The 26243-nt window shown below is 30.7% G+C and overlaps 1 protein-coding gene across 2 annotated transcripts in view; it reads left to right on the plus strand.

Moving 5' to 3' along the window:
- The window catches only part of Cbp80 (Nuclear cap-binding protein subunit 1), a 127291-nt gene that overhangs the window by 65379 nt on the left and 35669 nt on the right, over window positions 1-26243 (plus strand). For both annotated transcript variants that reach the window (XM_085816755.1, XM_085816756.1), the window contains 6 exons: window positions 1941-2004; window positions 11532-11642; window positions 14660-14724; window positions 15071-15208; window positions 18501-18604; window positions 23180-23299. In XM_085816755.1, coding sequence (XP_085672881.1) covers window positions 1941-2004; window positions 11532-11642; window positions 14660-14724; window positions 15071-15208; window positions 18501-18604; window positions 23180-23299 — 602 coding nt within the window. The remainder of the gene's footprint in view (window positions 1-1940; window positions 2005-11531; window positions 11643-14659; window positions 14725-15070; window positions 15209-18500; window positions 18605-23179; window positions 23300-26243) is intronic.

A 26243-nucleotide genomic window follows, 5' to 3' on the forward strand; every position in this document is an offset into this window, starting at 1 on the left:
AATATCCCTCATCAGGAGAAGGCGACTGTTTTGAAAATGAAGAAGATAATGATAAGTGATGTAATTATTTTCAAGAATGTTCCATTAGCTGCAGTAGATGTGCTGAGAGAAACTTCTTAAGGTATAAAATCTTACATATTGACAACAGGAGATCTTTCACTTTTGAAAGCTTCAACAATTGTAAAACATCTGGGTAAAGCTCAAAATTCAGAAGAAAAATATAATATTGAAGTGACAGGTATGCATAATTATATTTCGGCTTTAATCTAATCGTGAATTGTCCCTCCCTTTTTTTTGATGGTAGACCCTTTTTTTTTTATTTTTTAAGGGCATTTTTTGCATTTCAAGTTTATTGTTTGGTCATTTTTTAAGAGCATTTTCAGTGAATTTTTATGTTATCTTCATTTGGGCCGTGGTCATCACAATTATTAATGGACTTCCACCAGGTGGCAGTGAGATAAGGAGGAAGCAGTGATTTAACTAATAAGTTATAGATCAAGTACTTCACCATTACTGGCTCTCTAATCAATATGGAAATATAAATGCTGAATACTATTTATTATAGAATAATAAGTGGGTTCAGGAATATAGATATAAGAATAGTAAGAATTCGGAAAGAATTCTGATGAAAATAAGCAAGATGAGAATTTAAGTTAACCTATTAATATACTCTATTAAAATTATTAGTGAAATAATGAATTATTTAATGAAAACGTTGTCTGAAAATACAGAGTATCCTATATAAAAGTATACCTAGATAGAATTTCAGTACAAGACTGTTTTTATAAGTGCATGTAACATGGCCATACTGAATGAAAATTATCCTAGAAACCCATCATAAGGATTAGCCATTAATAAATGTGTGTAATTTTTTTCAACCTCTCCTTGTGTCAGACTATAAGATTATTTTTCTGATACACAAAACTGTTTAATTTTCTTCAACCTCCTTTTTTTGGTCAGGTTTTTAAGATTGTTACTTTTATTTATCTTAGTAATCTTAATAAATATAAAGTTTAAAGTTTTATTTGATTTTTTGGTTTGTAATTGTGTGATGATGCTTTGCAAATCAAACATTTAGTTGATTTACAAGTGACATTATATATTTATTGCATGATATTTTTTTTGTTTTTTATATAAAATATAATTCTTAAAAATTGAAAAATTTGTATTTTTCTTTTATTGGGACCAATTTGAGAAAGGTATGTATGTATGTGTGCATATATGTATATACAAGCACACAGCCATACATAGCTGTCTGAATCTGGTTGCAACAACAGAATAGTACAAAAAAATTCGGGAATATTTACTTAACTAAAAATAAAATAAAATAAACTAGTTGTAACTACAAATCTATTGAATGTTGAGTTTGTTTTTATGCTTTCAACATTAATCACTGCATTATCTTCATTCGCGCAACAGAAAAACATGTAAATTTTCATTTGGAACTGAATGTGAATTACATGTTAGTACTACATCTGATTTTACCAACTTTTATCATAAATATTTGTTCAGAGTTATTATAGTAAGTATTATTAAAAGGTTTGTTATTAATTACAAAAAATTGTTTCTAATTATTTTTTTCACATCTGTACAAATTTCTAAAAATGCTTATCTAACCTCTATGTAACATACCAGTATTCTGTTTAGGAAGAATGAAGAATCTATTAAAAATAACTCTGTCTTTTTTTTTTTTTTAAACACTAACATAAAATGGATATTTTCACTTTGATGAATTTTCTTTAAAAAATTGTGCTATACATAGACCTTCTGCTTGATTCCAAATTAATTAATTCTTTCATACATCAATTTTTATTATTTAATGGGAGGGGGAACTTTCCGTGGGATGAAATTTTATTAATGGTCATATAGCAAATCAATATTTCTTGTGATAAATGCTGTGAAGACTGTGTTTATTGAAATAACATTTCTGTATCTTGCAGTGCTGCTATTCTTCTCAGCTACCCTGGAAAACACAAAATACCACTGGAATATGTGATTGTTGAGGTATCTGTTGCAAATTTTAATATTTGTGCCAGTCAAATGAAATCTTAAAATTGCATGTAGTTTTAATTAATGCATTTAGATTACTATATTTTATTAGACATGTTTGTATATTTAGTGGCATTTAAAACTAGTAATAATAATCAAACTGTAGCAGATTACTGCGAATTTCTGTATAAAACTTACCAGGGAAAGTTAAACATAAATAATGTGTGGATTACTATTTCTTAGCTTACACATATAGGATGGTAAATTTAAATAAATGAAATATTTTTTCTTGTGTTGAATATTGCTAGTATAGCATAAATGAATGTGATAAAACCCTTTAGTATACAAATACATTAATCAAACTATCCAAATAAGACAGCCTTTGCTGTGGTTGTATCAGCATTAGCCGTAAAGTGAATCATGTTGACTAATGCTGCCCATCTAGGAATATATTTTTCACCTATTATGCGTAGAGTCTATGAGCACCTTTAAAGTGACTCGAGATTCCACCTATTGCAGTCATTGCCTAAAAGGTGTGCGCATCAAGGGATTTAAAAATGGCCTATGGTAGTTAGTTTTAGTGTGAATTGTGCTTTGTTATGGCTTTGTTATGTGTAATTGTTATAAATTTTTCTTCTTGTTTTTAAGTAATAGTGTATTAAAGATTTTATATCTATCTATATATATGTAATGATATTTTTAAATCAATTGATTACATTAAATTCTAATCATATTGATTTAAAAATATCATTACACATATATAGATAGATATAAAGTCTTTAATACATATAATGTAATTTAATATATGTAAGATATAACGGCTGTTAAAAAAGTAATAATTGGTGACCTCAAAATTAATAATTCTAGATTTCATGTCCTCCCAACCTTTCTTTTGAAGGGGAGAAATATGTAAGATGTAACAGCTGTAGTTGGCGACCTCAATATTAACAATTCTAGATTTTATGCTGTTTTTCTAAATTCATCTGTTTTCCCATGTTCATATGTTACGTAACGTTTCAATGTATATACCTCTTGCCCAATCAAATTAATTGTAAACCAAAACTTTTTCTAGCTCGAACTGAAACTATTGACTCCCTTTCTTCTTCCTCTGAGTTGCAGCGTTTTCTTTTGCTTCTTTGTTGGCAAGACACTGTTGTTCCACGCTGCTGCTTATTTTTCTAAGATGATATCATACTTCAAAATGGAACTTATTCATCTATGATTAAGAATTATTCATCTATGATTAAGAAATATCCTATCTACAAAAGGATGATTTGATATGTGTAAAAAATAAAGATTGTGATTTTTCAAGCTCAGTTGTGCTAAATGCGCCATCATGCTTTTCCATTCAGCCCTACCTTCAGCCACTATGGTCTTCTCAGCCATGATGCAACATTGAAAACTGTTAGAAGTTCCAGTGCCTTCATCTACACATTTTTAAAACATTACATATATATGTAAAAAAATAAAGAATATATAAAAGATTAAATTAGTAGTGTAAATTAGTAGGTTACTCTTACATAATTCTGATGATGTAAATGGAACTAAAACAGCGAATAGTAATTTTATAGCAACTTTAACCGGTCAAACAAAATGCATTGACAACCAAAACAAACTCAGTCTGAATTAAGATTTCACGACGAACATAACATACTTGCTTTCTACGCTTTGGGCTAGCTGCACTGCAGTCTGTTTGCTCCTTCTTTCTTACTGCAAATTTATCTAAAATATATTTTTTTTGGAATAGGCACAATTAATGTGCCAACTTGATTGTTGCGGCAACATGTTTACTGAAATAAAAGTTGAATTAAATGTACCTTGACTGCCAAATTTCTTATTCATTGTGGATTGGCGGTTCAGCATTCTACAACATCAAAATTCTGACTGTTCATTATAGATTCAATTGCCTGCATTTTACTACAGAATCTATTACACACACACACACACACACACACACATATATATATATATTTATATATCATATGTTATGGGCGATAGACACTTGCCCACAAGTCAAAAAATAAATTGTTTGTTGGTTTCAAAATATATTGGTTTACAGAGACTGTTTTTATATAGTTAGTACAGTTTTAAAGGGGGAGGGGAATCTGGAATGTTCCAGAAGAAGTGTTTTGAAATAACTTATTATTTTAATTCTTAACTTTTGTCTGATATAAGTAAGTATAATCTGATTAAAAATGCTGCTTGTAAACATGTTTTCTTAAAATGTTGATTGTTTATTCTTCCTAAAGTGAAATGTTCTCATTTTGTATTTAAAATAATATTAAAAAAACATGAAATTAATAGTTTTAAAAACAAAACAATGTTATTTCTAGTAAAGATAAAATGCAGTAAGTATTAATGCTTTTGCATGGAAGGGGGAGTAAAAGATTATCTGGAGAAAGTTCCAGATAATCTTTTACTTACCCTTCTATGCAAAGACTTCTAGAGCTAGTCTTCCATAGACTTCTAGAACCTTTTTACTTGCTGTAATTTTTAAGTAGCATGCTTTACAGAAGTAAAGTATATACAGTAAGATCTCTTCCCCCCCCCTATTTTATCCTTTTTTTTTTTTTTTTTTTTTAATAGCAAACAGGTGTAGTGAGGGCATCATTGCATTGTCTCTAAAAGATGTAAACAAATGTATTGTACGCAGCCATGATTCATCAAACTTGAGCCATATTTCGAACAAATATGATATACCAAACAAAACTTTTTGCTTTGAATGTATTTCAAAATAAAATTCATACATGTATATACCTCTTGCCCAATCAAATTAATTGTAAACCAAAACTTTTTCTAGCTCGAACTGAAACTATTGACTCCCTTTCTTCTTCCTCTGAGTTGCAGCGTTTTCTTTTGCTTCTTTGTTGGCAAGACACTGCTGTTTCATGCTGCTGCTTATTTGTCTAAGATGACATCATACTTCAAAATGGAACTTATTCATCTATGATTAAGAATTATTCATCTATGATTAAGAAATATCCTATCTACAAAAGGATGATTTGATATGTGTAAAAAATAAAGATTGTGATTTTTCAAGCTCAGTTGTGCTAAATGCGCCATCATGCTTTTCCATTCAGCCCTACCTTCAGCCACTACGGTCTTCTCAGCCATGATGCAACATTGAAAACTGTTAGAAGTTCCAGTGCCTTCATCTACACATTTTTAAAACATTACATATATATGTAAAAAAATAAAGAATATACAAAAGATTAAATTAGTAGTGTAAATTAGTAGGTTACTCTTACATAATTCTGATGATGTAAATGGAACTAAAACAAGCAAAATATGCAAATGTATACAAATAAGCAAATGTATACCGAAGTACCACTGTACTAGTTTGAGAGTCGAGGGAAAATGCTATTAGATGGAACACTTAAGAAATGGATAATTTTTATTTAAAATAAATATAAAATGAATTTGTTCGATAAATGTAATAACATCCTCTGTGCGTCGTGCTTTCATCCTTATGCTTTTGATTATGATAGTCATGGGAAGACAATGCGTGATTTTAGTCTTCATAGAATTAATTCTCTGCAGTAACATATTTTCAATATTTGTAAACATATTACTGTTTCATCAAAATGAGGAGAGGAATCTAGGTATCTTATCAGGGTAAGAATTGAGACTTTTGTATATGTGTCATTATGTTGGTTATCAAGAATATTTTGAATACACAAGTAACTTCTTCAGATGGGCTTTATTAACAGAGCTAAGACCCATTAAAACGTTCATTGATTGATTGTGCAGTGAATTTCAAATTGGTTTCATGTTGACAAGATCTCTTGTGTTATGTTCATATATACTGTAGGCAAACTGTAAGTGTTCAAATCTCTTTATTGTGCTTTTCTTCAAGTTATCATGATGCTGCTAGACAGTCTCCAAAGAAAGTAAACCCCAGTCATTCAGAGAATTTTGAAGTGACCTAAAGACATGAAAATCCAAGGAGACAAAGGTCTAGTGACTATGAGGAGTGACACGAAACATCCCAGTCATACTAAGTTAGTCTTTGTGTGACATTCATCGAAATGTGGAGCAGGATTTTCAGGATAGAAAACAATGCTTCAACAATTGGTCAATTGAGGGTGCTTTGCTTTAGTTTTTGCTTTCAAAACTGAAACTTTGGAACAGTATCTTTTTCTAATTAATTTCCTGATTTGGGGGCAATAGGTCATAGTATACTTCCACCATACAAAGCATTACTTTTTTGGGATGCAGTCCTCTTCCTGTTCAACCAAAGGAGTTTTTTTTTTTTTTTTTTTTTGTGGGAGTTTTAACTCATGATCTTTTCTTGTAACCTTACTGTATAATATCTACTTCTCAGCTCTACTCATCAGCCATTTCAGAAAAGGAGCTTCTTTATTTCTTGTTATCAAGGAAGACTTGAGCAAGCATATTCTGCTATGCTAAGGTATGGAGTATCCATACGTTACAGCAACTTGTATATCCGATCTTCTTCAAATGATGTAATTTTCAAATGTATTGCAATTTTTTTGGAATATTTACTCAGCCTGATTGGTTCTGAACCATATAATTTATATTTTCAGTGATAGCTTCTTTGAACAAGAACTTGTTTACTGAGGATGTTCGTCCAGACCAGGCATTATTTTTTAAGCTGAAATTTCTGTTCTTAAACTCCTCAAACCATGTTCACATTGTGTCGTATGAAATAGCAGTTCCTCCACATATAGCACAAATTTTATGAGCAATGGGACTGCTATTTTTTTCTTAGAATAAAAGAGCATAACATGACGAAAACAAGCTTTTAAGTTCACCATTCTTAGTACTGCACTGAAATATAAGTTAGGCCACAACACATGCTAGAATTGCACAACATGAGCATTAAAGACTGTATGGAATATATTTATCCCAATGAAAAACTAATTTTTTAAGCCATACTCAAAGAACTTTTTTAGCATCTTCTCAATCCTCAAATCAAACACTCCATAAAGTTTTTTTTTTTTTTTTTTTCAAATATGGGAGCAGAATAGTCCTCACTCTCATTGAACAATTTCTGTAATTTTCATCCCCTCTTTTCACAAAAAGAAAATGATTGCTCTTCGCATCTTCTATGGTTGCTAAAACAGTGCTACAAAAATGCTCGTGTATGAATTAAACAACTGAATTGGACTAAACAATACTGCACAGTATAGCTGCATAACCATGTCAAGACTGCTCTCTGACCAATATTTCCTCACCTGCACGTTCTAGAAATTCAACTAGAGGCCAATACATAGAGCTTTCGAAACACTTTGTGTATTTCCTGAACAATAGTAATAGTGTTAGATTAATAAATTTGTAAGCCTGTATTTGTAAGCCATGCTTGTGAGTAAAAAGGTTAGAATCTGTTTTAAAAGTTATGTTATATTATTTCAAAATACAGTGCGTATTACAGTGTAGCAATATACCTTTGTACAGAGAACCAGCTCGCTCAAAAATAACAAACTTTACTTCTTAGTCTGTTGCCAGAGCTGAATCCTATTTATTACTATTTCATTGATCTTTTAAATTTGAACTTTGAATGTTAGATTAACCCTCTCGCTGTGTAATTTTTTTTTTATCAAAATAGGTTCGAAAATTGCATAATTTTTTAATTACATATTTCAAATCTACATCTATTTTAGAGTTAAAATATACAAAAAGTTTTTGTAAAAACTTTTTTTTTCAGTATAGAATTAGCTCATAAAAAAAGGTTGTCGGAAAGTTTAAACTGAAGAATAATGATTATTCTTCAGTTTAATTCAGTTAATTTTTCTTTTATATGATTATTAATCATATAAAAGAAAAATTTTGAAAATTAATCTTGGTTAAATTATGATTTATTTTATAAAATATAATGGTAAAATGTCTATACTAATGAAAATACACAATATTTACAAAAGGTTTATTAGAAATGAATTGTAATATGATAAACTTCAAAACAAAGCTCGAAGCATCTAGTCGTTTTTGCACCAAATACGTGTTTCTTTGAGAATTTTTGGTTTCAATTCTTTTTTTAGAAATAAACACCACAATGTCTATGAGTTTCTTTCTTGATGGAATTGGGGGATATATATTTAGCAAAATGTCGATCAGTTAGTCTCATGGGATTGAGAGTTGAACTACAGACATCTTCGAGCTTTGAAAAGGGCATGCAAAATAGTGATAGTGCAAAATGTGTTTGTATATTTTGCAAAAATGGACAACTAATTCCATCTTTTAACCGAGATCTGAATAAATAATTAAACATCACAGAAAAGCTGAAATGAAAACCATGAGCAGGAAAACAGTTAAATAAACAAAAAGTATGCATCCCTGCGGAAATAGCGTGTTGCGCAAATTTTGCTACTTCTATGTTGCCGTGGAAATCGCGGGATATGCAGCGAGAGGGTTAACCAATTGTTATGATTTTGAACTAACTTTAATTCCTCCTTTCTGTATATCTCACCAGAATGTAAAATTGTTTGTTTGTGTGTTTAAGTCGAGATTTTTAGATGTTGAAAGAGAGAGTGTTTCTCGCATGCAAGATACATAGTTAGATTCTGCCAATTTAAATATAACTAACTATCTTGGCTTTGTGTTTTCTCGGTGCCAACACATTAAACTTAACTCTGTTAAATTATTGAGCCAGGTTAGGACTTGATTGTGTAGTCTTAGCCTACTGATCAGCCTTTAAATTTATTTGACTGTTCTTATTTATTTGCATCACCTCAACCTGTGGTTATTTGTCGCACAATGTTATGCCATTATCAGAGTTGCAACTCTCCCGATTTAGGCGGGAGACTCCTGATTTTCGACCGCTCTCCCGCCAACCCGATTTACAATATATTTCTCCCGACTTTTTCTTATTCTTAAAATTTCTCACGATTTTTATGGAATTTGGCTTAATACTTTTTTATATGAACAAAAAAATGTGATTTTGAACGTCTGAAAGCAATTGAATTTTCTCTAGATTATATCTAAAACAAAACCTTGTGAATTAGATAATTTCTGCTTTGTGAGTGAGAGCATATACGTATCCAGAAACGTCGTTCTTCAGTTCTCCAATGGGCATCGTGCTCCACTGCGTGTCACCTGGCGTATATTAACCAATGAGGACAAAGCAAGCTGTTATTTGGATGTTCTTTAGTTACTTCGGTCATTTTGTCCTGAGTTGATGCCATTTTGTCTTGAGTACACGTGCCTTCGGAAAATAGTTTTAGAAATTATCATCTTTTCTTATGTCCTGCGAAAAAGGTGAAATACTCATGTACGTTTCAAAAATCATACACAGTTGACTTTCCTTCCATTATTTCGTCAAGGAAATGTAATAAATTTGCAATGTGTACCGCCTGTTATTGCGATTTTTCGATTTCGTATGATGGGAGGATGGATGTTCTCAAACATGTGCGTATACAAAAACACAAGGACAAAATGAGTTGTTTTGAAAAAAACGAAAAATTTAATTTTTATTGGGAAGCAAAGAACCAAAAAGTTATTGATGCAGAATATCTGTTCTCTGCCTTTTTACTGGAGCACAACCTGTCACTGAATGCATTGGATCACGCTGTAGCTTTATTTAGAAAAATGTTTCCCGATAGTGAAATCGCTAAGAAATACTCAAGTGCAAGAACCAAAACAGGTGCAATTGTTAAAGAAATGGATTTGAAAAATAAATCTTCTGTTATTGATTGCATTAAAACAGCTCCGTTTTGCCTCTCTACGGATGGAAGCAATAATACCGATTCAAAACTGTATCCAATTAGTATTTCTTTTTTTAATCCAGAGTCTTCAGAAAATGAGTGCAGTTTACTTTCTGTCCCCACCTTAGAAGGACATTTGACAGGCTTTACTATAGCACAGCTAATTATTAAAATTTTAAAAGAAAATGTAGTCCCTCTGGATAATTGCTTAGCACTTGGTGCTGATAATGCACCAGTATTGGTAGGCTTGAAGACTGGTGTTGCAGGCATCTTAGGAAAGGAAAATTCAGATTTGCAGATTATGAGGTGCACCTGTCACGACTTAAATTTAGCAGCTGAAAAAGGGGCAGCTTCTTTACCAATAAATGTTGGATGAACACATTGTTGTTATTTACTATTATCTCGAAAGGAGTTCTAAAAGGAAGGAAAAATTGGAACATTTCCAACAGCTGCATAACAGCAGTTTACAATTAGAAAACTTGGATGAAGTTATAAAATCAGCTAGGATTGACACCCAGTGGAGTTTAATTGGAAAACTGAAAGATGCTGATGGAATTTTAAAATATAGTAAACTGTCTAGAATTATGTTGGCCATCTTGAAATTCCCCATATTAATGCAGAGTGTGAGAGGATTTTCAGTGTTGTTGCGAAAACGAGGACTAAATTTAGATCTAAAATTTGTGATGACACATTAGAAAAACTTTTATTAGCGAAAGCAGGCCTACGTGGCAATTGCTATGAACAAAATTATGAAGTTTCTTTCTTAAAGAAAGCAAAATCTGCTACTGTTTATAACATTTGTACGAAAACTGATTAAAGTTTTTTTTTTTTTCTTTTTTTTTTTCGTTTTCTTAAACGATGCAAGTAATAAAAATGTTTTTTATGTATAAGGAAGGTATTTTTGTGTTGCTTGCATTTAAGAATTAGTTACTATTTAAAGTTAATTCATTATTAAAAACTATATTTTCATCATTTAAAAAGTCTTTTTAACATTGTGAAAAATCTCCCGATTTCTTAAAAAAATCTCCTGATTTTTGAGTGTCATAGGTTGGCAAGTATGCATTATGTTCAAATAAAAAGTTTGTTTCAAAACTTAAGTAAGACTGTTGTTCTATCTTGGACATACCAATAACTTGCCACATGGCTGTTAGGGTTACAGAACTAAAGTAGCAATACTAGATCAAGTATAACCTTATAAACTAATAAACAGTTTGAACTGTCCTTTTTGCTTTCAAATTCACAAAAATAGCAAAAGTAGATTATTTCGATTTCAGATATCATTTGGTTATTTTCCATAGTAATCAACAGCAGATAATATCTTTCACAATTTTAAAGTTTTTACAGGTGCATCTTTATTGATGTTTGTTTTATGTATAGCAGCGGTTCTCAACCTCTTGACTAACGCCTACCATTTAAGCAAAAACTGAAAACCTTTTGTACCACCACTACAAAGTAGTACTACCACAACCACTCTAGAATAAAGTTCAGATCGCATAAATTTTTTAGTGTTAGAGAAAAACCTCAGTCAGGATGTTAGGGTTTTAGTTTTTGAATTTAATAGTTAAAAATACTTTGCTTCTTTGCGTACCACTGGTTGAGAACCCTTGATGTATAGTAATTATGTAAAATAAACTTTAGTAGAGCACTAATGAAGTTGCCAACTGAACTTAATTTAATGGTCCTAATGAATAAGTAGAAATGGGAGAAAGAGAATATTTTATGTATTTAGTGCGAGTATGTTGTTTTTCATATAAAATTATTCATGTTGTTCATGTGTAATAATTATTTAACAAATATGAATTTGTCATCCTTGTTATTCTATTCACATTTTTTAGCATGTTCATCATATTTCTTATATTGTATGTTCATTATATTTTTTAGGTTATATTGGCTGAGTTCTTTAAACTTCCTGTATCTACTTATAAAGAAATTTGTTTAGGCTCTCTTTTCTTAGAATTGTGTAAATTGCAGCCAAGCACTATGCCACAAGTTGTATCCTTCATAATTTTCAAAATCTTTGGTTGGTTATTACAAGATCTGTTTATACGTATTGTTATTGCGAAGATGTTGTATGGTTTTGGAATATTCTTATAATATTTACTATGTGTAGCCATGCATTTATTAAAAATTAGTCTAAATTTGTATTGGAATTGCTACATTCTTCAAATAACTGTTCTTTTTTGCGAGGGGGGGCTTTTTCAATTAAGAACTCATTTTGTCTTATTTTCAGAAATTTAAATATTTTTTTTGAAATTTGGTAATATGGTTAAATTGCATTTTTACATCCAAATCAAATGTTTATTTTCATAAAATTTAAATGTATCACAGGACATATTCTTTAACTAATTTAATTTTCAATATAAACTGTGTAGAGATTTATAAATCTAGGTTACAGCAGTTTTCTTCATATATTGATGTAATACCTGTTAAAAGATCTTTGTACATTGAATGATATTCATGTGTTCATGTTTATTAATCAAGTAGTCTATAGAATGTGACCCATTTAGTCAGCAGTGGAAAAGGGGGGGAAGCATTCAGATTTTATATTACACCCAAAAGGGCATTTTTTTAACGTTTTATGTGTTACCTTTATTTATTAAATATCATGTTATTCACACTTAAACCATTAAATTCAATTTAACAGTAGTATCACAAAATATTTAAAGCAGCATATCTTTACAATTTCTGATACGCAGTCTCACATGCTGGAGATAATAATGTTTTCTTTTCCGTACAATGTTGCCATTGCTCGCGTTGAGATTCTTAATCAAATCATAATCAGTTTCTTAATCAAAAACTCACAAATGCTTTACAAAATATGAAATAGCTAATAAAACAAATTCCGAATTCGGGCTTCCAGGTGCCCATATTTGCGGGGAGACGTATGTTATTCAAAATTTGATGGCTCTAGGTACCTTTGTTTTATCACAATGCGAGAAACATACATACATTTGTGCAGATTCTTCATTATTTAATTTCTTTAAATATCTTACAGGGCTCTAATATTTGATGCAACAATTGAAAAAGTGATTCGCCATTTATAGTGAATCAATATAAATAGATTAGCAATTTATTCTGCATGTTCAAAATGCATACAGTTTTTTAGAACAAAATTATTTAATTAAATCTGAAAATTTAAGCATAAAATTATCGAGGTAAGAATTGATTCTCCACTTTAAAAAGCAGAGAAATATTTTGAATATGTTCCTGTAGATATATTAATAGAGAGCAATAAGGAAATGAAGTATTTTCTTATTTTTACAGCTACTGTTATATTAGCTCCCAAATTGTTGCCAAATTCATGTTTATTCTCACATTCAGCTTCTGGCTGTCACAATTCTGCAGCTGCTTTTAATATGGCATCAAAAGTAGTTTCTCATTCTAAGGATTTTTGCTACATAAATTCTGCAAGCTAGGACTCGAAATAATGAAATGCTTTGACCCTCTCCCTCCCTTTTTTAGTCCAAAGAGCATTAACACAGAAGGGCTATTAATTTTGTTTTGGCATTTTGCGCTCAAAACTTTAAATGTGTCCGTTTCACTTTTCAGATTTTTGACACCAAATATTATCACCCTCTGTTTTATTTAAAGAAATTAAATAAGGAAGATTCTGCATAAATGTATGTATGCTTCTCGAATTGTGATAAAACAACGGTACCTAGAGCCATCAAATTTTGAATCCACCAAATATGGGCATGTGGAAGCCCTAATTTGGAATTTGTTTTATTATTGATTTCATATTTCATAGCATTTTAATGGATTTTTGATTAACAAGCTCAAGGATTTCAAAGCAAGCAATGGCAACATTGTACGAAAAAATTTATTTTTATCTCCAGCGCACGAGACTGACTGGGTATCGGAAATTCTTAAGATATGCTCATATTAAAATTATTTTGCGATATTGCTGTTGAATATAATTTCATTATTTAAGAGCAAAGAACATGATATTTAATAAATAAAGGTAACACACAAAATGTTAAAAAATGCTCCTTTGCATAATACAAAATCTGAAAGCTTACAGTTTTTGGGGGGAGGGATTTCGCCATTCAGTGGCTCCCCACAGTCTTTTGTGTACTAGTACAAGTAGCCATTTCCAGATCTACAAAATGGAATTTTTAACTGATAGTGAAGCCAGCATGCTTTTTCCAGTTCTGTTTTGTATGTTGGCCAACAACCTAAATAAACTATTAGTGCCTCTTGTACATAATCCCCGATTTTTGTCATGAACATGGTTGCCTCTCTGTCTGGAACCTGAACAACGAAGTCCTCACCAGCTCCTTGGCATAACCTCTCAAATATCAAATATTGTGGAAAAATCCTCTCACTATTGTTTTTTTACTGAACAAATAGATTTTCATTTATTCTGACAATTTTTCCGAGCACTTGTTTGCCTGTTTGGTTGTTGGATTAAGTGTAGGGAATGTACATCTCTTGTAAAACTTTTCCAGTCAATATATAACAGTTTCAGTATTTTGGCAAAGGTTTCGCTGGATCTGCCATTACTTAATTGTTTTCAATTACTCCGCCTAAATTAGTGGCATTAGTAAATTAGTGGCAGCACTGTTACAAATGGTATTCTAGAGCCACTGAACATATGCTTTCACTAAGATGTAATTTCATTTCATGACCATTTTTGTACATTCAAATGTGAGAAGAAATTAATATTTCTTGGAAGAATGATGCAGCATTTTCCTCATTTGTTTGTAAATAAAAAATTGCTAACATTTTCTTGAAAAAGAAAATACATGCAGCATAGTCAGACCTCTTATATTTATCAGTCATCAGTAAATTAGAAGCCAAAAATATGTTAACACATAGCTTACTCACAGTTCTTATGACGAGTGAGGTGATTATTATTAGGATTCCATTGGCAGTTTATTGGTACTCTAAGCTGATTTTAAAAAATGGGCAGTTATAAAAATATGAAAATGACAAAAATGACGTGCCTGTAATTTTTCACTGTATCATTGAATAGTGGCTTACAAGAGAAAATTTCTTAACTTTTTAAGTTAGCGCAAGCAGTTGAACTGATGTATGAGAGATTAGATACGATGAACATTGATTGTATTAATAGGTATGATTTTTTTCCTTGCTTTTTGTGATATTGACAAACCATTAATAGCTGTTAGATTTCTCATAGATACATGTGTTACTGAGGAAATATGTCTCTCTTTTAGATGAAAAACTAATCTTGCTATTTTATTTGCAATATTATAAAATAATTTTCAATAATAATGTAGTATTATATAACAAATAATAAAAGCAAATTATTATTGAAAATAATAAATTGCCTCTCAGAATGCACAACACCAGAAGTCTAAAGCTTGTAATGACAGTAATTAAATGTTAAAATTTTGAAATCTTGAGTTTTGAGTTGTTAATTGTCCTTATGAGAATATTATTTTTTTATTTTACTTAAGGTTTTCAAGTTGGTTTGCTTATCACTTAAGTAATTTTCAATTTCGATGGAACTGGGATGACTGGAATGATTGCATAAGTTTAGATCCCCTGCATCCTAGACCAGTATTTGTTCGAGAAACTCTTCATAAATGCTTGAGGTAAGATTCAATGAATTTTTTCCATTTAATGTGTTGGCTGTCAAAGCTGATATGGTGTGTCCATTCAGATGTGTGAAGATATTATGTGAATTTTTATGCTTTTAAATTATTTTCTGCTGATTCAGAAGTCAAACAACAAAAATCAGCGTTCCGCGGTTTTGCAACCGCGGAACGCAAAATCAAAACCGCGGTTTTGCAGCTGAAGATGATGGTTCGGTAAAACCATCGAAACTAGTCCTGTGAAAATTTTGTGAATTAACGCTGATTTTTGTTGTTTGACTTCTGAATCAGTATTTATTCGGCATGTTATTGTGTCTTAATTATTTTCTGCTGTTTTATTACTTAAATATACATATAACAAATCACTGTTAGAGGTAAATAAATTCACACAAGTATATTCATTTTTGCATATAAAACAATAATTTTGCTTCTGGTACCAACTACGACATAAATAAAACTCATAGATAGACAAATATAGATAGACTAGATAAACGAAACTCATCTATTCTGTGCATTCATGCAAAATTTCCTGCATATATGATACGTTGTTTTCCATTAGTCTTAATCAAATCACTAAACACAAATTTGAGCAATCCATTTATAACATTTCTTTAGTAAATAAGCATAGAAAAAAAAAAAAGGTTTTGTGTTATAAACATTTAATTATTGTACCTACTTTTCAAGAAATAAGTTCTCTTCAGTAAGCCAAGTGTTTTATTTAGTATATTCCTGTATGCCAAACGCCTAGTCATTGCATGCGTTTCTTACAACAGTATTTGTATTTAGTGATTTAGGTAAAGCAGTGAATAATGAGTTACCTCATAGCTGGCAAGCAAACTCAGTTTCCAACTACAAATATTCTCATAGAAGGCAGAAAATGTCTTAATTAAAGAGGGGAGGGGGAACTTAATTTTTTTTCCCTAGGTAATGGATTGCAAGAGTCATTGCAGTATTTTAAAATAAATCATCAGTTTCGTTATATATCATTCTAGATAGCCTGTCTGTTTTACTTCCTTGTATGAAGTAAAAAAAAAAAAAAAAATGTGTTATAATCATGAAAAATTTCGGGTATCATATTTCAACAAAAATATCCATTTTGATCACTCTCGAATCCATTTGAACAATTATTTTTGCATGACGTCTATAAGTATGGACAGCATAAAGGACTCTTTTTTTCAAAATTGTAGTGTAAAATGGATTCAGAAAAGGTTTTCTGTTGTCTGTATTTGAGACTGCTATATATGTATTTGTGCATATCCCTTTTTGGTTGCAATCGGCTGCACCAAACTTGTACAGTACAAAGTCCGAAATCGAGACTCGTCGGGACTTCGGCGATTTTGGATTTTGGATTTTTCCGGATGTTAGGTCATTAGTTTAAATCTGGTAAGATGGCATGCAGAAATTATACAATTAAACATATGAAATCCTAATTTATGAAATAAAGAACAATTATAATCTAAAAAATATCAAAATTAAAAAAAAAAAAAAAAAGGAGAGAGAGCTTAATATTTATTTGTTTACTTTATTAAAAATTTCTTTCAATGTAAGTTAAGTTGCTTCCATAAAAAAATTCAAAAAATTCCTCTTTCTTGTGTCATATCCAGTTGACTCTCCAATCCCATACTTCTTGTATAATTTTGAGATGGGCATGCCTTTATCCATTTTTTTGCAGCAATTTCACTTTTTGTTTAATGGACATCGAAACACGGTTTTGCTTTGTAGATTCTTTGGCAGCTCCAGAATTACCATCATAATAACAGTCTTAAAAAAAAAAAAAAAAAAAGGCTGGATCAAAGGGTCGGGGCTAAATACCGCATAGTGCAGTCTCTACGGGTCCTAAATTCTGCTACAAAGCACCTTCCTAAGTTCTAAATTTTCACCGCACCTAAACTTTGGATCCCAGTGCTTTCCCTAAATCATAAAAAACTTCTCATCCCTTAATTTTACTGCTCAGTGCTTCCCCAAATTCCAAAAATATCGTCTTCTCTAAATTCTGCGGTCCAATGCCGACATATTCTGCCACGCTTCTGGGTTTATGGTGAATAACATATCAGTCATTCTTAATTAAAATAGCACTAAATGTAATCTTTTGGCCTATGAGTTTCATTAACAAAATCTATTTTTAGCATATTGAAAAGAAATTTTCCTCGTCAACATTTCTTTAAAAACATTTAAAAATCTGTAATCATCGCCAAGCGTAATGTTAACATAAAAGGTTGCCATACTCTTGTTATTCAATTACTAATATAAAAAAAAGTTCAAACGTCACTGAATGAGTTATTACTGAAGCTGTCATGTCATAAACATGCAGTGATGAAAGCAAAATATAATAAATAATGACTCGCCTGGTCGGCGTCAGGGATATAAAATAAGTGAATGTTTCGGTAAGTGCGGTGAACAGCGGTAGACGGAATGGAACGTTTGAAATGTATGCCAAGCAGATACTCAGCTACGGAGCCAAATTATTAATCTCTCAAATTTATGCTTACATGATTGTTTTTTCATAACGAGGTATTTTATTTAGTGCCTAAGTGAAATTAAGAATCGGAATTTTTAAGTGAAAATCTCCACGTGTTTTATTATGAAAGGAAAAATCAAATGCGCATGCATAAAGCATAAAAAAGTTTGTAGCTTTAAGGTCCAGATTTTAGATCATTTCGGATAATGGGCGTCCGGATTTCAGACTTTGTGTACTGTATATATACATACATATACCCACTCTCTTACTGATCTGGTGATCTTTTTTTTTTTTTTTTTTTTTCCCTTATATGTTGGTAAATTTTCTATTTGTTGCTTTAAAAGTGACTAAATTATGTTGTTCATGATCCAGCCCAATTTCAAAGTTGTTTAAGTGGCACAAATTCTAAAAAGGCTGCCATTTGTTTAATTTGAAATTCTTAGTAGAATAATGAATTCAGTTTGTACACCAAATTCAGTGTCTTTTTGCTGAAGGGACTCATTAACTTTTTTTAACTCTATTTGATGTTTTATAATTTTCTGTATTTTACAGTTTAAGTTTTTATGTATTTTTGCCTTGCTGTGAAGTTAAAAATTAATTAATTGAATGAGAAACATATCTTTAAGGAAATTTGAGAAAATAACTTTAAATAAAATGCAACAAAAATGTGTATAATTTAATAGGCTACACAAGGAAGTCATGATGTCCACATCAGATTCCCCCCCCCCCCTGTAAAATTTGTAAATGAATTTTCTTTTTTTGTCAATTTATAACAATATGAAATTTTATTGGGAAATAGTTGATGAAAAAATTTGTATTCCTCCTTTTCTCTAGGTTGTCATATTATCAAAGGATTGTAGACTTATTGCCTGAAAATTTTGTTAATTTATTACCTTTGAAACCTGTTACTGTCTACAAGTATGCTCAAGAAGGAGCAGGTAAGAAATTTCTGAAAATATTTATTTTTATTCAGTTTCAGTACATTTTAGTGATAAAATATGAATAACTATAATAAAAATTTAATATTTTAATCAATTTATGATTTTTAAGCTTACATTATGTATGAGTTTGTATAATATATGATTATGGCTACATCAAAAGATGTAAACACGGATTACAATAATGCATTTTTAGTAATACTCAAAAATAAAATCTAAATATATTGCCCTATTCTTGTATATAAATCTATACCTTGAATAAGGGAATAGCTAAGAAAGGTAATAATATCCAGTTGTAACTGGAGTTTAAATTTTTTTTTTTTACTTTTTGAAATCCGGAATTTGCAGATTTATGAAATATAGAATTTTAGAATTTATCTCAAATTTAATTTTAGAACAAATATATCATTCAGACATTGTAAAAATTTTACTTTTTAGACATGTAAGATGTATGCTAATTCTATAACAGTTATTTTAATTTTGAAACCCTTTCATTTCACTTCTTGTTTTCCACTTGCTACTGCATACCAGAATGAGTTTTTAGAATCATGTTGAATGCAAATGAGTTAGAAGTAGTATTTAAAAGAATTTCAACTAACTTTGAAAGAGAGGAGCTTAGGAAACCATTCTCCAGTCTACGTTATGAACTCATCAATAATTAACTACTCAGTTCACTAAGTTCCTCGACTCAAGTAGCGAGGGACATTAAAGACTATATAAAATTAGAAGACTGAATAAATCTCATTGTAAAAATAGGCATCTTATATGAGTAAACTGAGTTTGCTGAAAAATTTGTCTTATATGGAAGAGTCATTTTTGCTGTTTGTATTATGCAAAAAGTGTGAAGGGGGAGTGAAGTTTTTGCTCATGTATTCAAGGTAAAAGACGATCAAAAACAAAAATATCCGGTATTATCAAAACTAATAAAATCTGTTTTAACTTAGTTTTGTGGATCAGATGCTGAAAGTTGATTTATTTAGATGGATAATATTATGAGAGAATGTAGGACATTCTTGAATGCTGTCAGCCTAGATGCTACACAGACTGTTAACAATTATGTATTGTCTCTACACAAATATACATATGCAACTTTTGGGTCAGAAAATCCCTTTGCAGACACTGTTGTTAAAGGCATTAGGAATAATTTATTGAATAGCTGAATAGCTTAGCAAATTTTTACATTTCATAAACCATTCCATTCTTTCTAGCAGTTTTTCTGCTTCATCACATATTAATATGCACACGTCAAGTTCTAAAGGGTTAAGTGCAAACTCATAGTCTACAGCAAAATGTCTGCTTGATTATACTGGTTAGTTTATTTATATGGGGTAAAACATATCAGGGCTATCTGCCTTGCTATCATGTTGAACTTTCAGAATAAACTCAAAGAAAGTATAAATGAAAATTATAAATGCAGCATTCTCAGAACTTACTCTTTCTTTCCTGGAAAGCAATAGATAAATACCATGAGTGAGATAAATAAAGGCTAATAATATTAATAATAGTAATAACAAAGCATAACTTTTTCAGGGACCATTATGAAAATTATGGTACCATCTATAGCAACAGCAAACATTAAAAAATTTGTACAGTTGCTGTTAGCAAGAAGAGAAAAAGGAGACACAAAAGAGTTTCATCTTTAGAACCCGTTCAAAAGACCGTCGTCTTCCTTCCCTTTACCCGAAAGCTACTGTGAACAGTGATGTCACAAACATGAATTGGCTGATTTCTAATACTGTTAATGATTTTTTAATGTTTGCTGTTGCTATAGATGGTACCATAACTTTCATAATGGTTCCTGAAAAAGTTATGCTTTGCTATTATTATTATTAGTATTATTAACTTTTATTTAGCTCACTCATGGTATGTGTTGCTATGGTTTAAAGTTTAAATGTGAAAAAATATTTGCGTATTGCATACAACATAATGATGGATGTATCTGTGTGTGGAGGCATTGAGAAGAATCAATGATGCCAGCTTGCATTCATCATTGTCACACAGCTCTAGCATTTGGCATGTTAGTATGGGCTACCATTGCATACGCATTCCAGCTACCTCTTGTTCACATAGCTGATAATATGGACAGCTGCTGTTACATTTTGGACATATTTAGGCCTAAGGTTTGTCTTATCTTTGCGGCTTATTTGATGCCATCTTTCAGCAAGATAATGCACAATTGCCATGTTGTTCTGACCTTTCTTGATAAAGAGAATGTTTGACTGTTGCCTTGGCGGGTACTCTACGGATTTCTCACCAAATGAGAAACATTTATCTGGTTATGGATTACTAGGTATGCCATCACTTGACAGTTGCCGTGGTTGGTGAACTTTGGCATAGATTTAAGCCTTATGGAATGAAATACATACATCTGTCAGTTTTGACTCAATACCAGCTGAATTCCAGCTTTGTTGTTGTCTGAGGTAGTACTAACTTTTACATGATATGTACCCAAACCACCTGCAAATTGAATCATGTCTTCCTTCCATTATACTGCATATGTACAATAAATAAGAGTTTTCTATTTGCTTTCTTTCCTGATGTGCCATTTTTAATAGCAAGCAATATACATGTATGTCTATGTTGAGAATTGTGGTTGAAGTATATGAAGGAGTAATTTCATTTATTTCATTTTCATTTTAATGAATGATCTTTATCAGCATCATTCGATTGCATAAATGAGATGATTTAAGTGTGTTGTATCTACAGTTATGCCACAAAATAAATTGTGCCTCATGTTGCATATCCATAATATTATATTTTATAACTAGAATTGAAAAAGAGCTCCTGAATACTAAACAATTTGACCCAGGTTTGAAGCCAGATGAACAAGCTATCTGCATGGTTGATTTTCATGTTTTTCTTTGGGTATAATGGGAATGTAAACCAGAGAGTCCTCTTTAAAGCATTCCTCACCTTAGAGAGATAGCTCTGGCATTTTTTGACATATTTAAATAACCTATTTAATCTAACTTAGAATTGAGAGATTTTTTACAGAGAGGTACAATCTCAGGTGGAACAGAGCTAAAAGTGCTAAATGAAAGTACATGATGAACAAACACACACACAAAAAAAAGGACGATAGATTAGAATAACCATCTGTTATTTTTCCCTTTTGTAGTAGTAAGGACATAAAATATGTGGCCGATAATAATGAAAATAAAAGCATATAAGGAATGACCAGTAAACACTCCCCCCCCCCCCCGAAAAAAAAACACTGAAAGTTTTCAGATTTTAAATTACGTCCAAAGGGGTGTTTTTTTAATGTTTTTTGTGTTACCTTTATTTATTAAATATAATTTTCTTTGCACTTAAACCATAAAATTCAGTTCAATAGCAAAGTTGCAAAATTTTAAAATGAGCATATCCGATACACAGTTCCTTGATCTGGAAATAAAAAGGTTCCCCCCCCCCTGTAGAGTGTTGCCATTGCTCGCTTTTAAGTCGTTGAGTTTGTTACTCAAAAATTTGTTAAAGTTTTACAAAATATGAAATTAATAATAAAATAAATTCCAAATTTCAAATTTGGTCTTCCACATGCCCATATTCATAGGAGGATTACATCATTCAAAATTTGATGGCTCTATGTACCGTTGTTTTATCACAATGCGAGAAATATACATACATTTATGCAGATTTTTCATTATTTAATTTCTTCAAATATAATGCATAACATTTGGTGGCAACAGTTTGAAAAGTGAAACGGACATTTATAGTGATTCAACGCAGAATCGTAAAACGAAAACAATAGTCCTTCAGGGACAAAGCCCCTGAAACAAAATTTTGGTAGCCCCAAAATGGCCATTTTGGGTAAAATAACACCATCGTGATTGAGTGCTACAGGCAATCCAGATCAGCAATAGGTATGATAAATTCCTTGCTATCGGTGAATGTATGGTAATTTTAAAATGGCAAAAATTTTTGCTTTACTTACAAATACAAACAACAGTTGCAGCTGAAAAAAAAAGCTACATTTCAAATCAGATTTATCGTAGGGGCACAGTATTAGAATTTATCATATTATTAATAATTTCTTTTGCTGAAGAATACAATTACTAAAACACTGAATTATACTGTGGGTCATTTAGCCTAGTGAACTTAATATCATCCATGCTGCATTTTCAAATTCCAGCTCTGTAAAATTATTTTCTGTATCGATTGAGCTCTTTTTTTAAGATTCATTCATAATATTTGTCACAAAGCTGTATCCTTAAAGATCACTTGTGACCTCTGTAAATATTTTAAAACATTTGACTTGAAAATATAGTTTTCATCAGCGTATGGGAGTTTATGTGTATTAGTATTTCTCGCTGCATTGTGTGCATATCTGCAGGTCAAATAAGAGCCAACAACAAACCAAAGTAGTTCCTGCGAACTTCCAAAGTCATGACTGAATGAGCAGTTCTTCAGACTCATAGCTTTGATTGAAGCTTGTGCACTTTTATATATGCACATTTATGAGCTACCATCTGTTGAACTTAACCATTTGTTGCCTACTACTATTTATCTTGGATATTAATGTATAAACATTGAGTAAATGAACAAGAATTTTATTTATGTATGTATTTAAATTTTTAGAAGTCTTGCCTGGAACTGTCGCAGCACAGCAACTGACAGCAGCTTTTAAAGAGAAATGCACTGCTGAAGAAGCTTTGTTGCTTATCAAAGATTTACCCAATCCTCTTCAAGAAGATGATGGTATGCTTAACTCAAAATTTGGTCATGTTTTATAATATTTCAATATAACTGTAATGAAATAAATTTTTAGGTGTGTCAAAATTTTATTTATTTTATGTTTACTGTATTAGAAGTAATTTAGGAAGATACTAAAATTCCTGTTGGGTCTTTAATTCAAATCTCTTTGCAATATCCTTTAGAGTAGCACTTCTTAAACCATTTGCATTCATGAACTCTTTTTATCACTGAAAGTATTTCGTGATTTCAGGTATTAAATATGGAATAATGATCTAACATTAGAGTTCGTACGGTCCTTAAGAGTCCTTAAAAGTCCTTAGGTTTTTTGGAATCGATTTTTGGTCCTTAAAAGTCCTTAATTTTGGCCAAAATCAGCAGAAGGTCCTTAATTTTAATCATCTGAAATTTCTGTCTTTTTTTATGACTGCCATTTTGAATGTGAATTAGCATTTTGGAGGAATATTTTTGGCGATTCGCTGACGTATATGGGTACCTTTTGAATGGGTTCATTGGTTATAATTTGTTTCTATTTCTAATATAAATGATGGGATACTCGAGGTTCTAATTAAGAAGTGAAACATAAGCATAGCGAAATCCATTTTTTCTAATAAAAAGCCCTTAAACAACTTTTCGCTTTTGGGGATGTGAATTCTTTTACTAAACGGTTCTAAATTTGGCGACTTATCAACGTTTTGGCAATTTTAAGATCAGTTTCTATAGAAAATTTTAAATTCCGAGATCTGAGAATTTTTCGACGATTTTTTTTTTAAACATCGTAACATTGATAAATTTCATTGAAATAATGATAATGTACTGAAATTATATTACAAAAATAACTTTAAAATACAACATTTTTTTTCCCCTGTCTTAAAGTTTCATTTTGGCAACTTATTATATAATATTTTGAATTTGAAAAATAAACAAGGTATAATGCTATAAAGCCTAATTTTCAAAACAGTTCTTAGCAGAAACAAAATTATCTATGGAATTAGTTTTTTCCATAGTAAGAGTTTTTCTCATGTAGTTGTCTCAGAATATTCAGAATTCTCACAATATTTATCAGTTTTTTCTATAAAATTAATTTTACACTTTTCCCTATTTTTTTTTTTTTTTTTCCCCCCTAAAATATTTCTTACTTTTTGCCATTACAGAATTGGTAGAGAAAATTTTTTCTTAGGATTTTAGACATTACAGCTTGGAAAGTTTAAAAGGATTTGAAGGCAAGATTTATAGACCCACGATTCTAGAAGATTCCAGAAATATGTGACAAAATGAAAAATATTTCCATGGTATTAACATGTAATTGATGTATTTTACAGAAAGTTTGTGATGGATTTCTTACTTTTTGGAGAACAACTGGAAGAATAATGAAAACTGATACTAAAATCTTTTTCTTAACATGTTTATCTTCCCTTTATTTTATCTACTTTTCACTAGACACAAGCATGGAAAATATCAAAAATGCTTTTAATCTTATCACATGGGAAGGCATTATAGAAAGGGATTTTTTTATTAATAAAGAAATTGAAAACTTGCAATTTAAAAGATTAAGCTGTCTCAATGCACTATACACATAGCTGGCACTAGGCATTTTCCCACCTGATGCAATCTCTGTGGATCCTAAATTCTGTTGCCTAGTGCCTTTCTAAAGGCTTCCAATGCCAGCTCAATTCTAAAAGTTTTGCCATTTCTAGATTTTGTTTTTTGGTGTGTCATTCAATTCTAAAAATTAAGCCACATCAGCTCTGTAACTGGCCTTTACCATATATATTTCACATTTCTTCTGAATATTCATATTACTAAAGAAATAAAATTAGCCGCTTTTTCTGTACATTCTAAATGCATTTAGTGTTTTTTAGAATAGCAGAAATCCTTAATTAAATCCAAGCATTATAAAATGAAAAGGAAATGTGTTGAAGAAAGAAACCGAATACATAAAGAAAATTATTTTTCAAAGATATATGCAGTTATTATTATGTAAATTACCCAATTATTTATGATTTCAGCCTTTACTATAATTTCCCTTTTCTATTGACCCAGATTAAATTAAAATTAAATTGTGTAATCTTTGACCACTAGTCCACATTTTCAGTTTGAATTTGACTCTTCTTGTTTAATTACATTACTGTGAGCTGTAATTGATTTTGTTATCATCAGAACATGCCTTTATGTTTTAAGTTCTTTTTGAATAAGAGGCTTATTTAAACCTTTGTCTGAAACTGTAGTTACTTTCAAAAATAATACATAAAGAAAATTATTCTTCAAAGATATGTGCAGTTATTATTATGTAAATTATTCAATTGTTTATGATTTCAGCCTTTACTATAATTTCCCATTTCTATTGAGCCATATTAAATTTAAATTAAATTGTATAATCTTTGACCACTAATCCACATTTTTAGTTTGAATTTGACTGTTCTTATTTAATTACATCACCATGAGCTGTAATTGATTTCGTTAGCAACAGAGCATGCCTTTATGTTTTAAGTTCTTTTTAAATAAGAGGCTTACTTAAACCTTTGTCTGATATTGTAGTTACTTTCAGACATAGCGATAATATGCTTTACGTCTGTCGGGGGTTTTTGACTATTTAACTTTCACCAGATCAAGTAAACCCTCATAGGTATATTGTGGAGAGGTTGACAAGTTAGGAGATAAAGAAACTAGCAACTAGCAAGAAACTAGCAAGATCGTTGGTTTGCATATTGAGACAAATCTCTAGTTGTTAGAAAAGATGCTTAAAGAGAAGGAAATCAATATAAACTAGCCAAAATGTCTGGGAACAAACAGTTCAAATTAAAATGACGGATAAATATTTTGTTGAGTATTGTTGCTACAAAACATAAATGTTTTGTAGCTTTTAATGTGTAATTATCCTAATATAGTTTAAGAATCAATGTCATAAATTATATGTATTTTAAACTGAAATTTTATTAGATTTTGATTT

The sequence above is a fragment of the Stegodyphus dumicola genome, chromosome 5, assembly GCF_044657685.1.
Source record: "Stegodyphus dumicola isolate Sdum_Otavi_A_Nest chromosome 5, ASM4465768v1".
NCBI classification, from domain to species: domain Eukaryota; kingdom Metazoa; phylum Arthropoda; class Arachnida; order Araneae; family Eresidae; genus Stegodyphus; species Stegodyphus dumicola.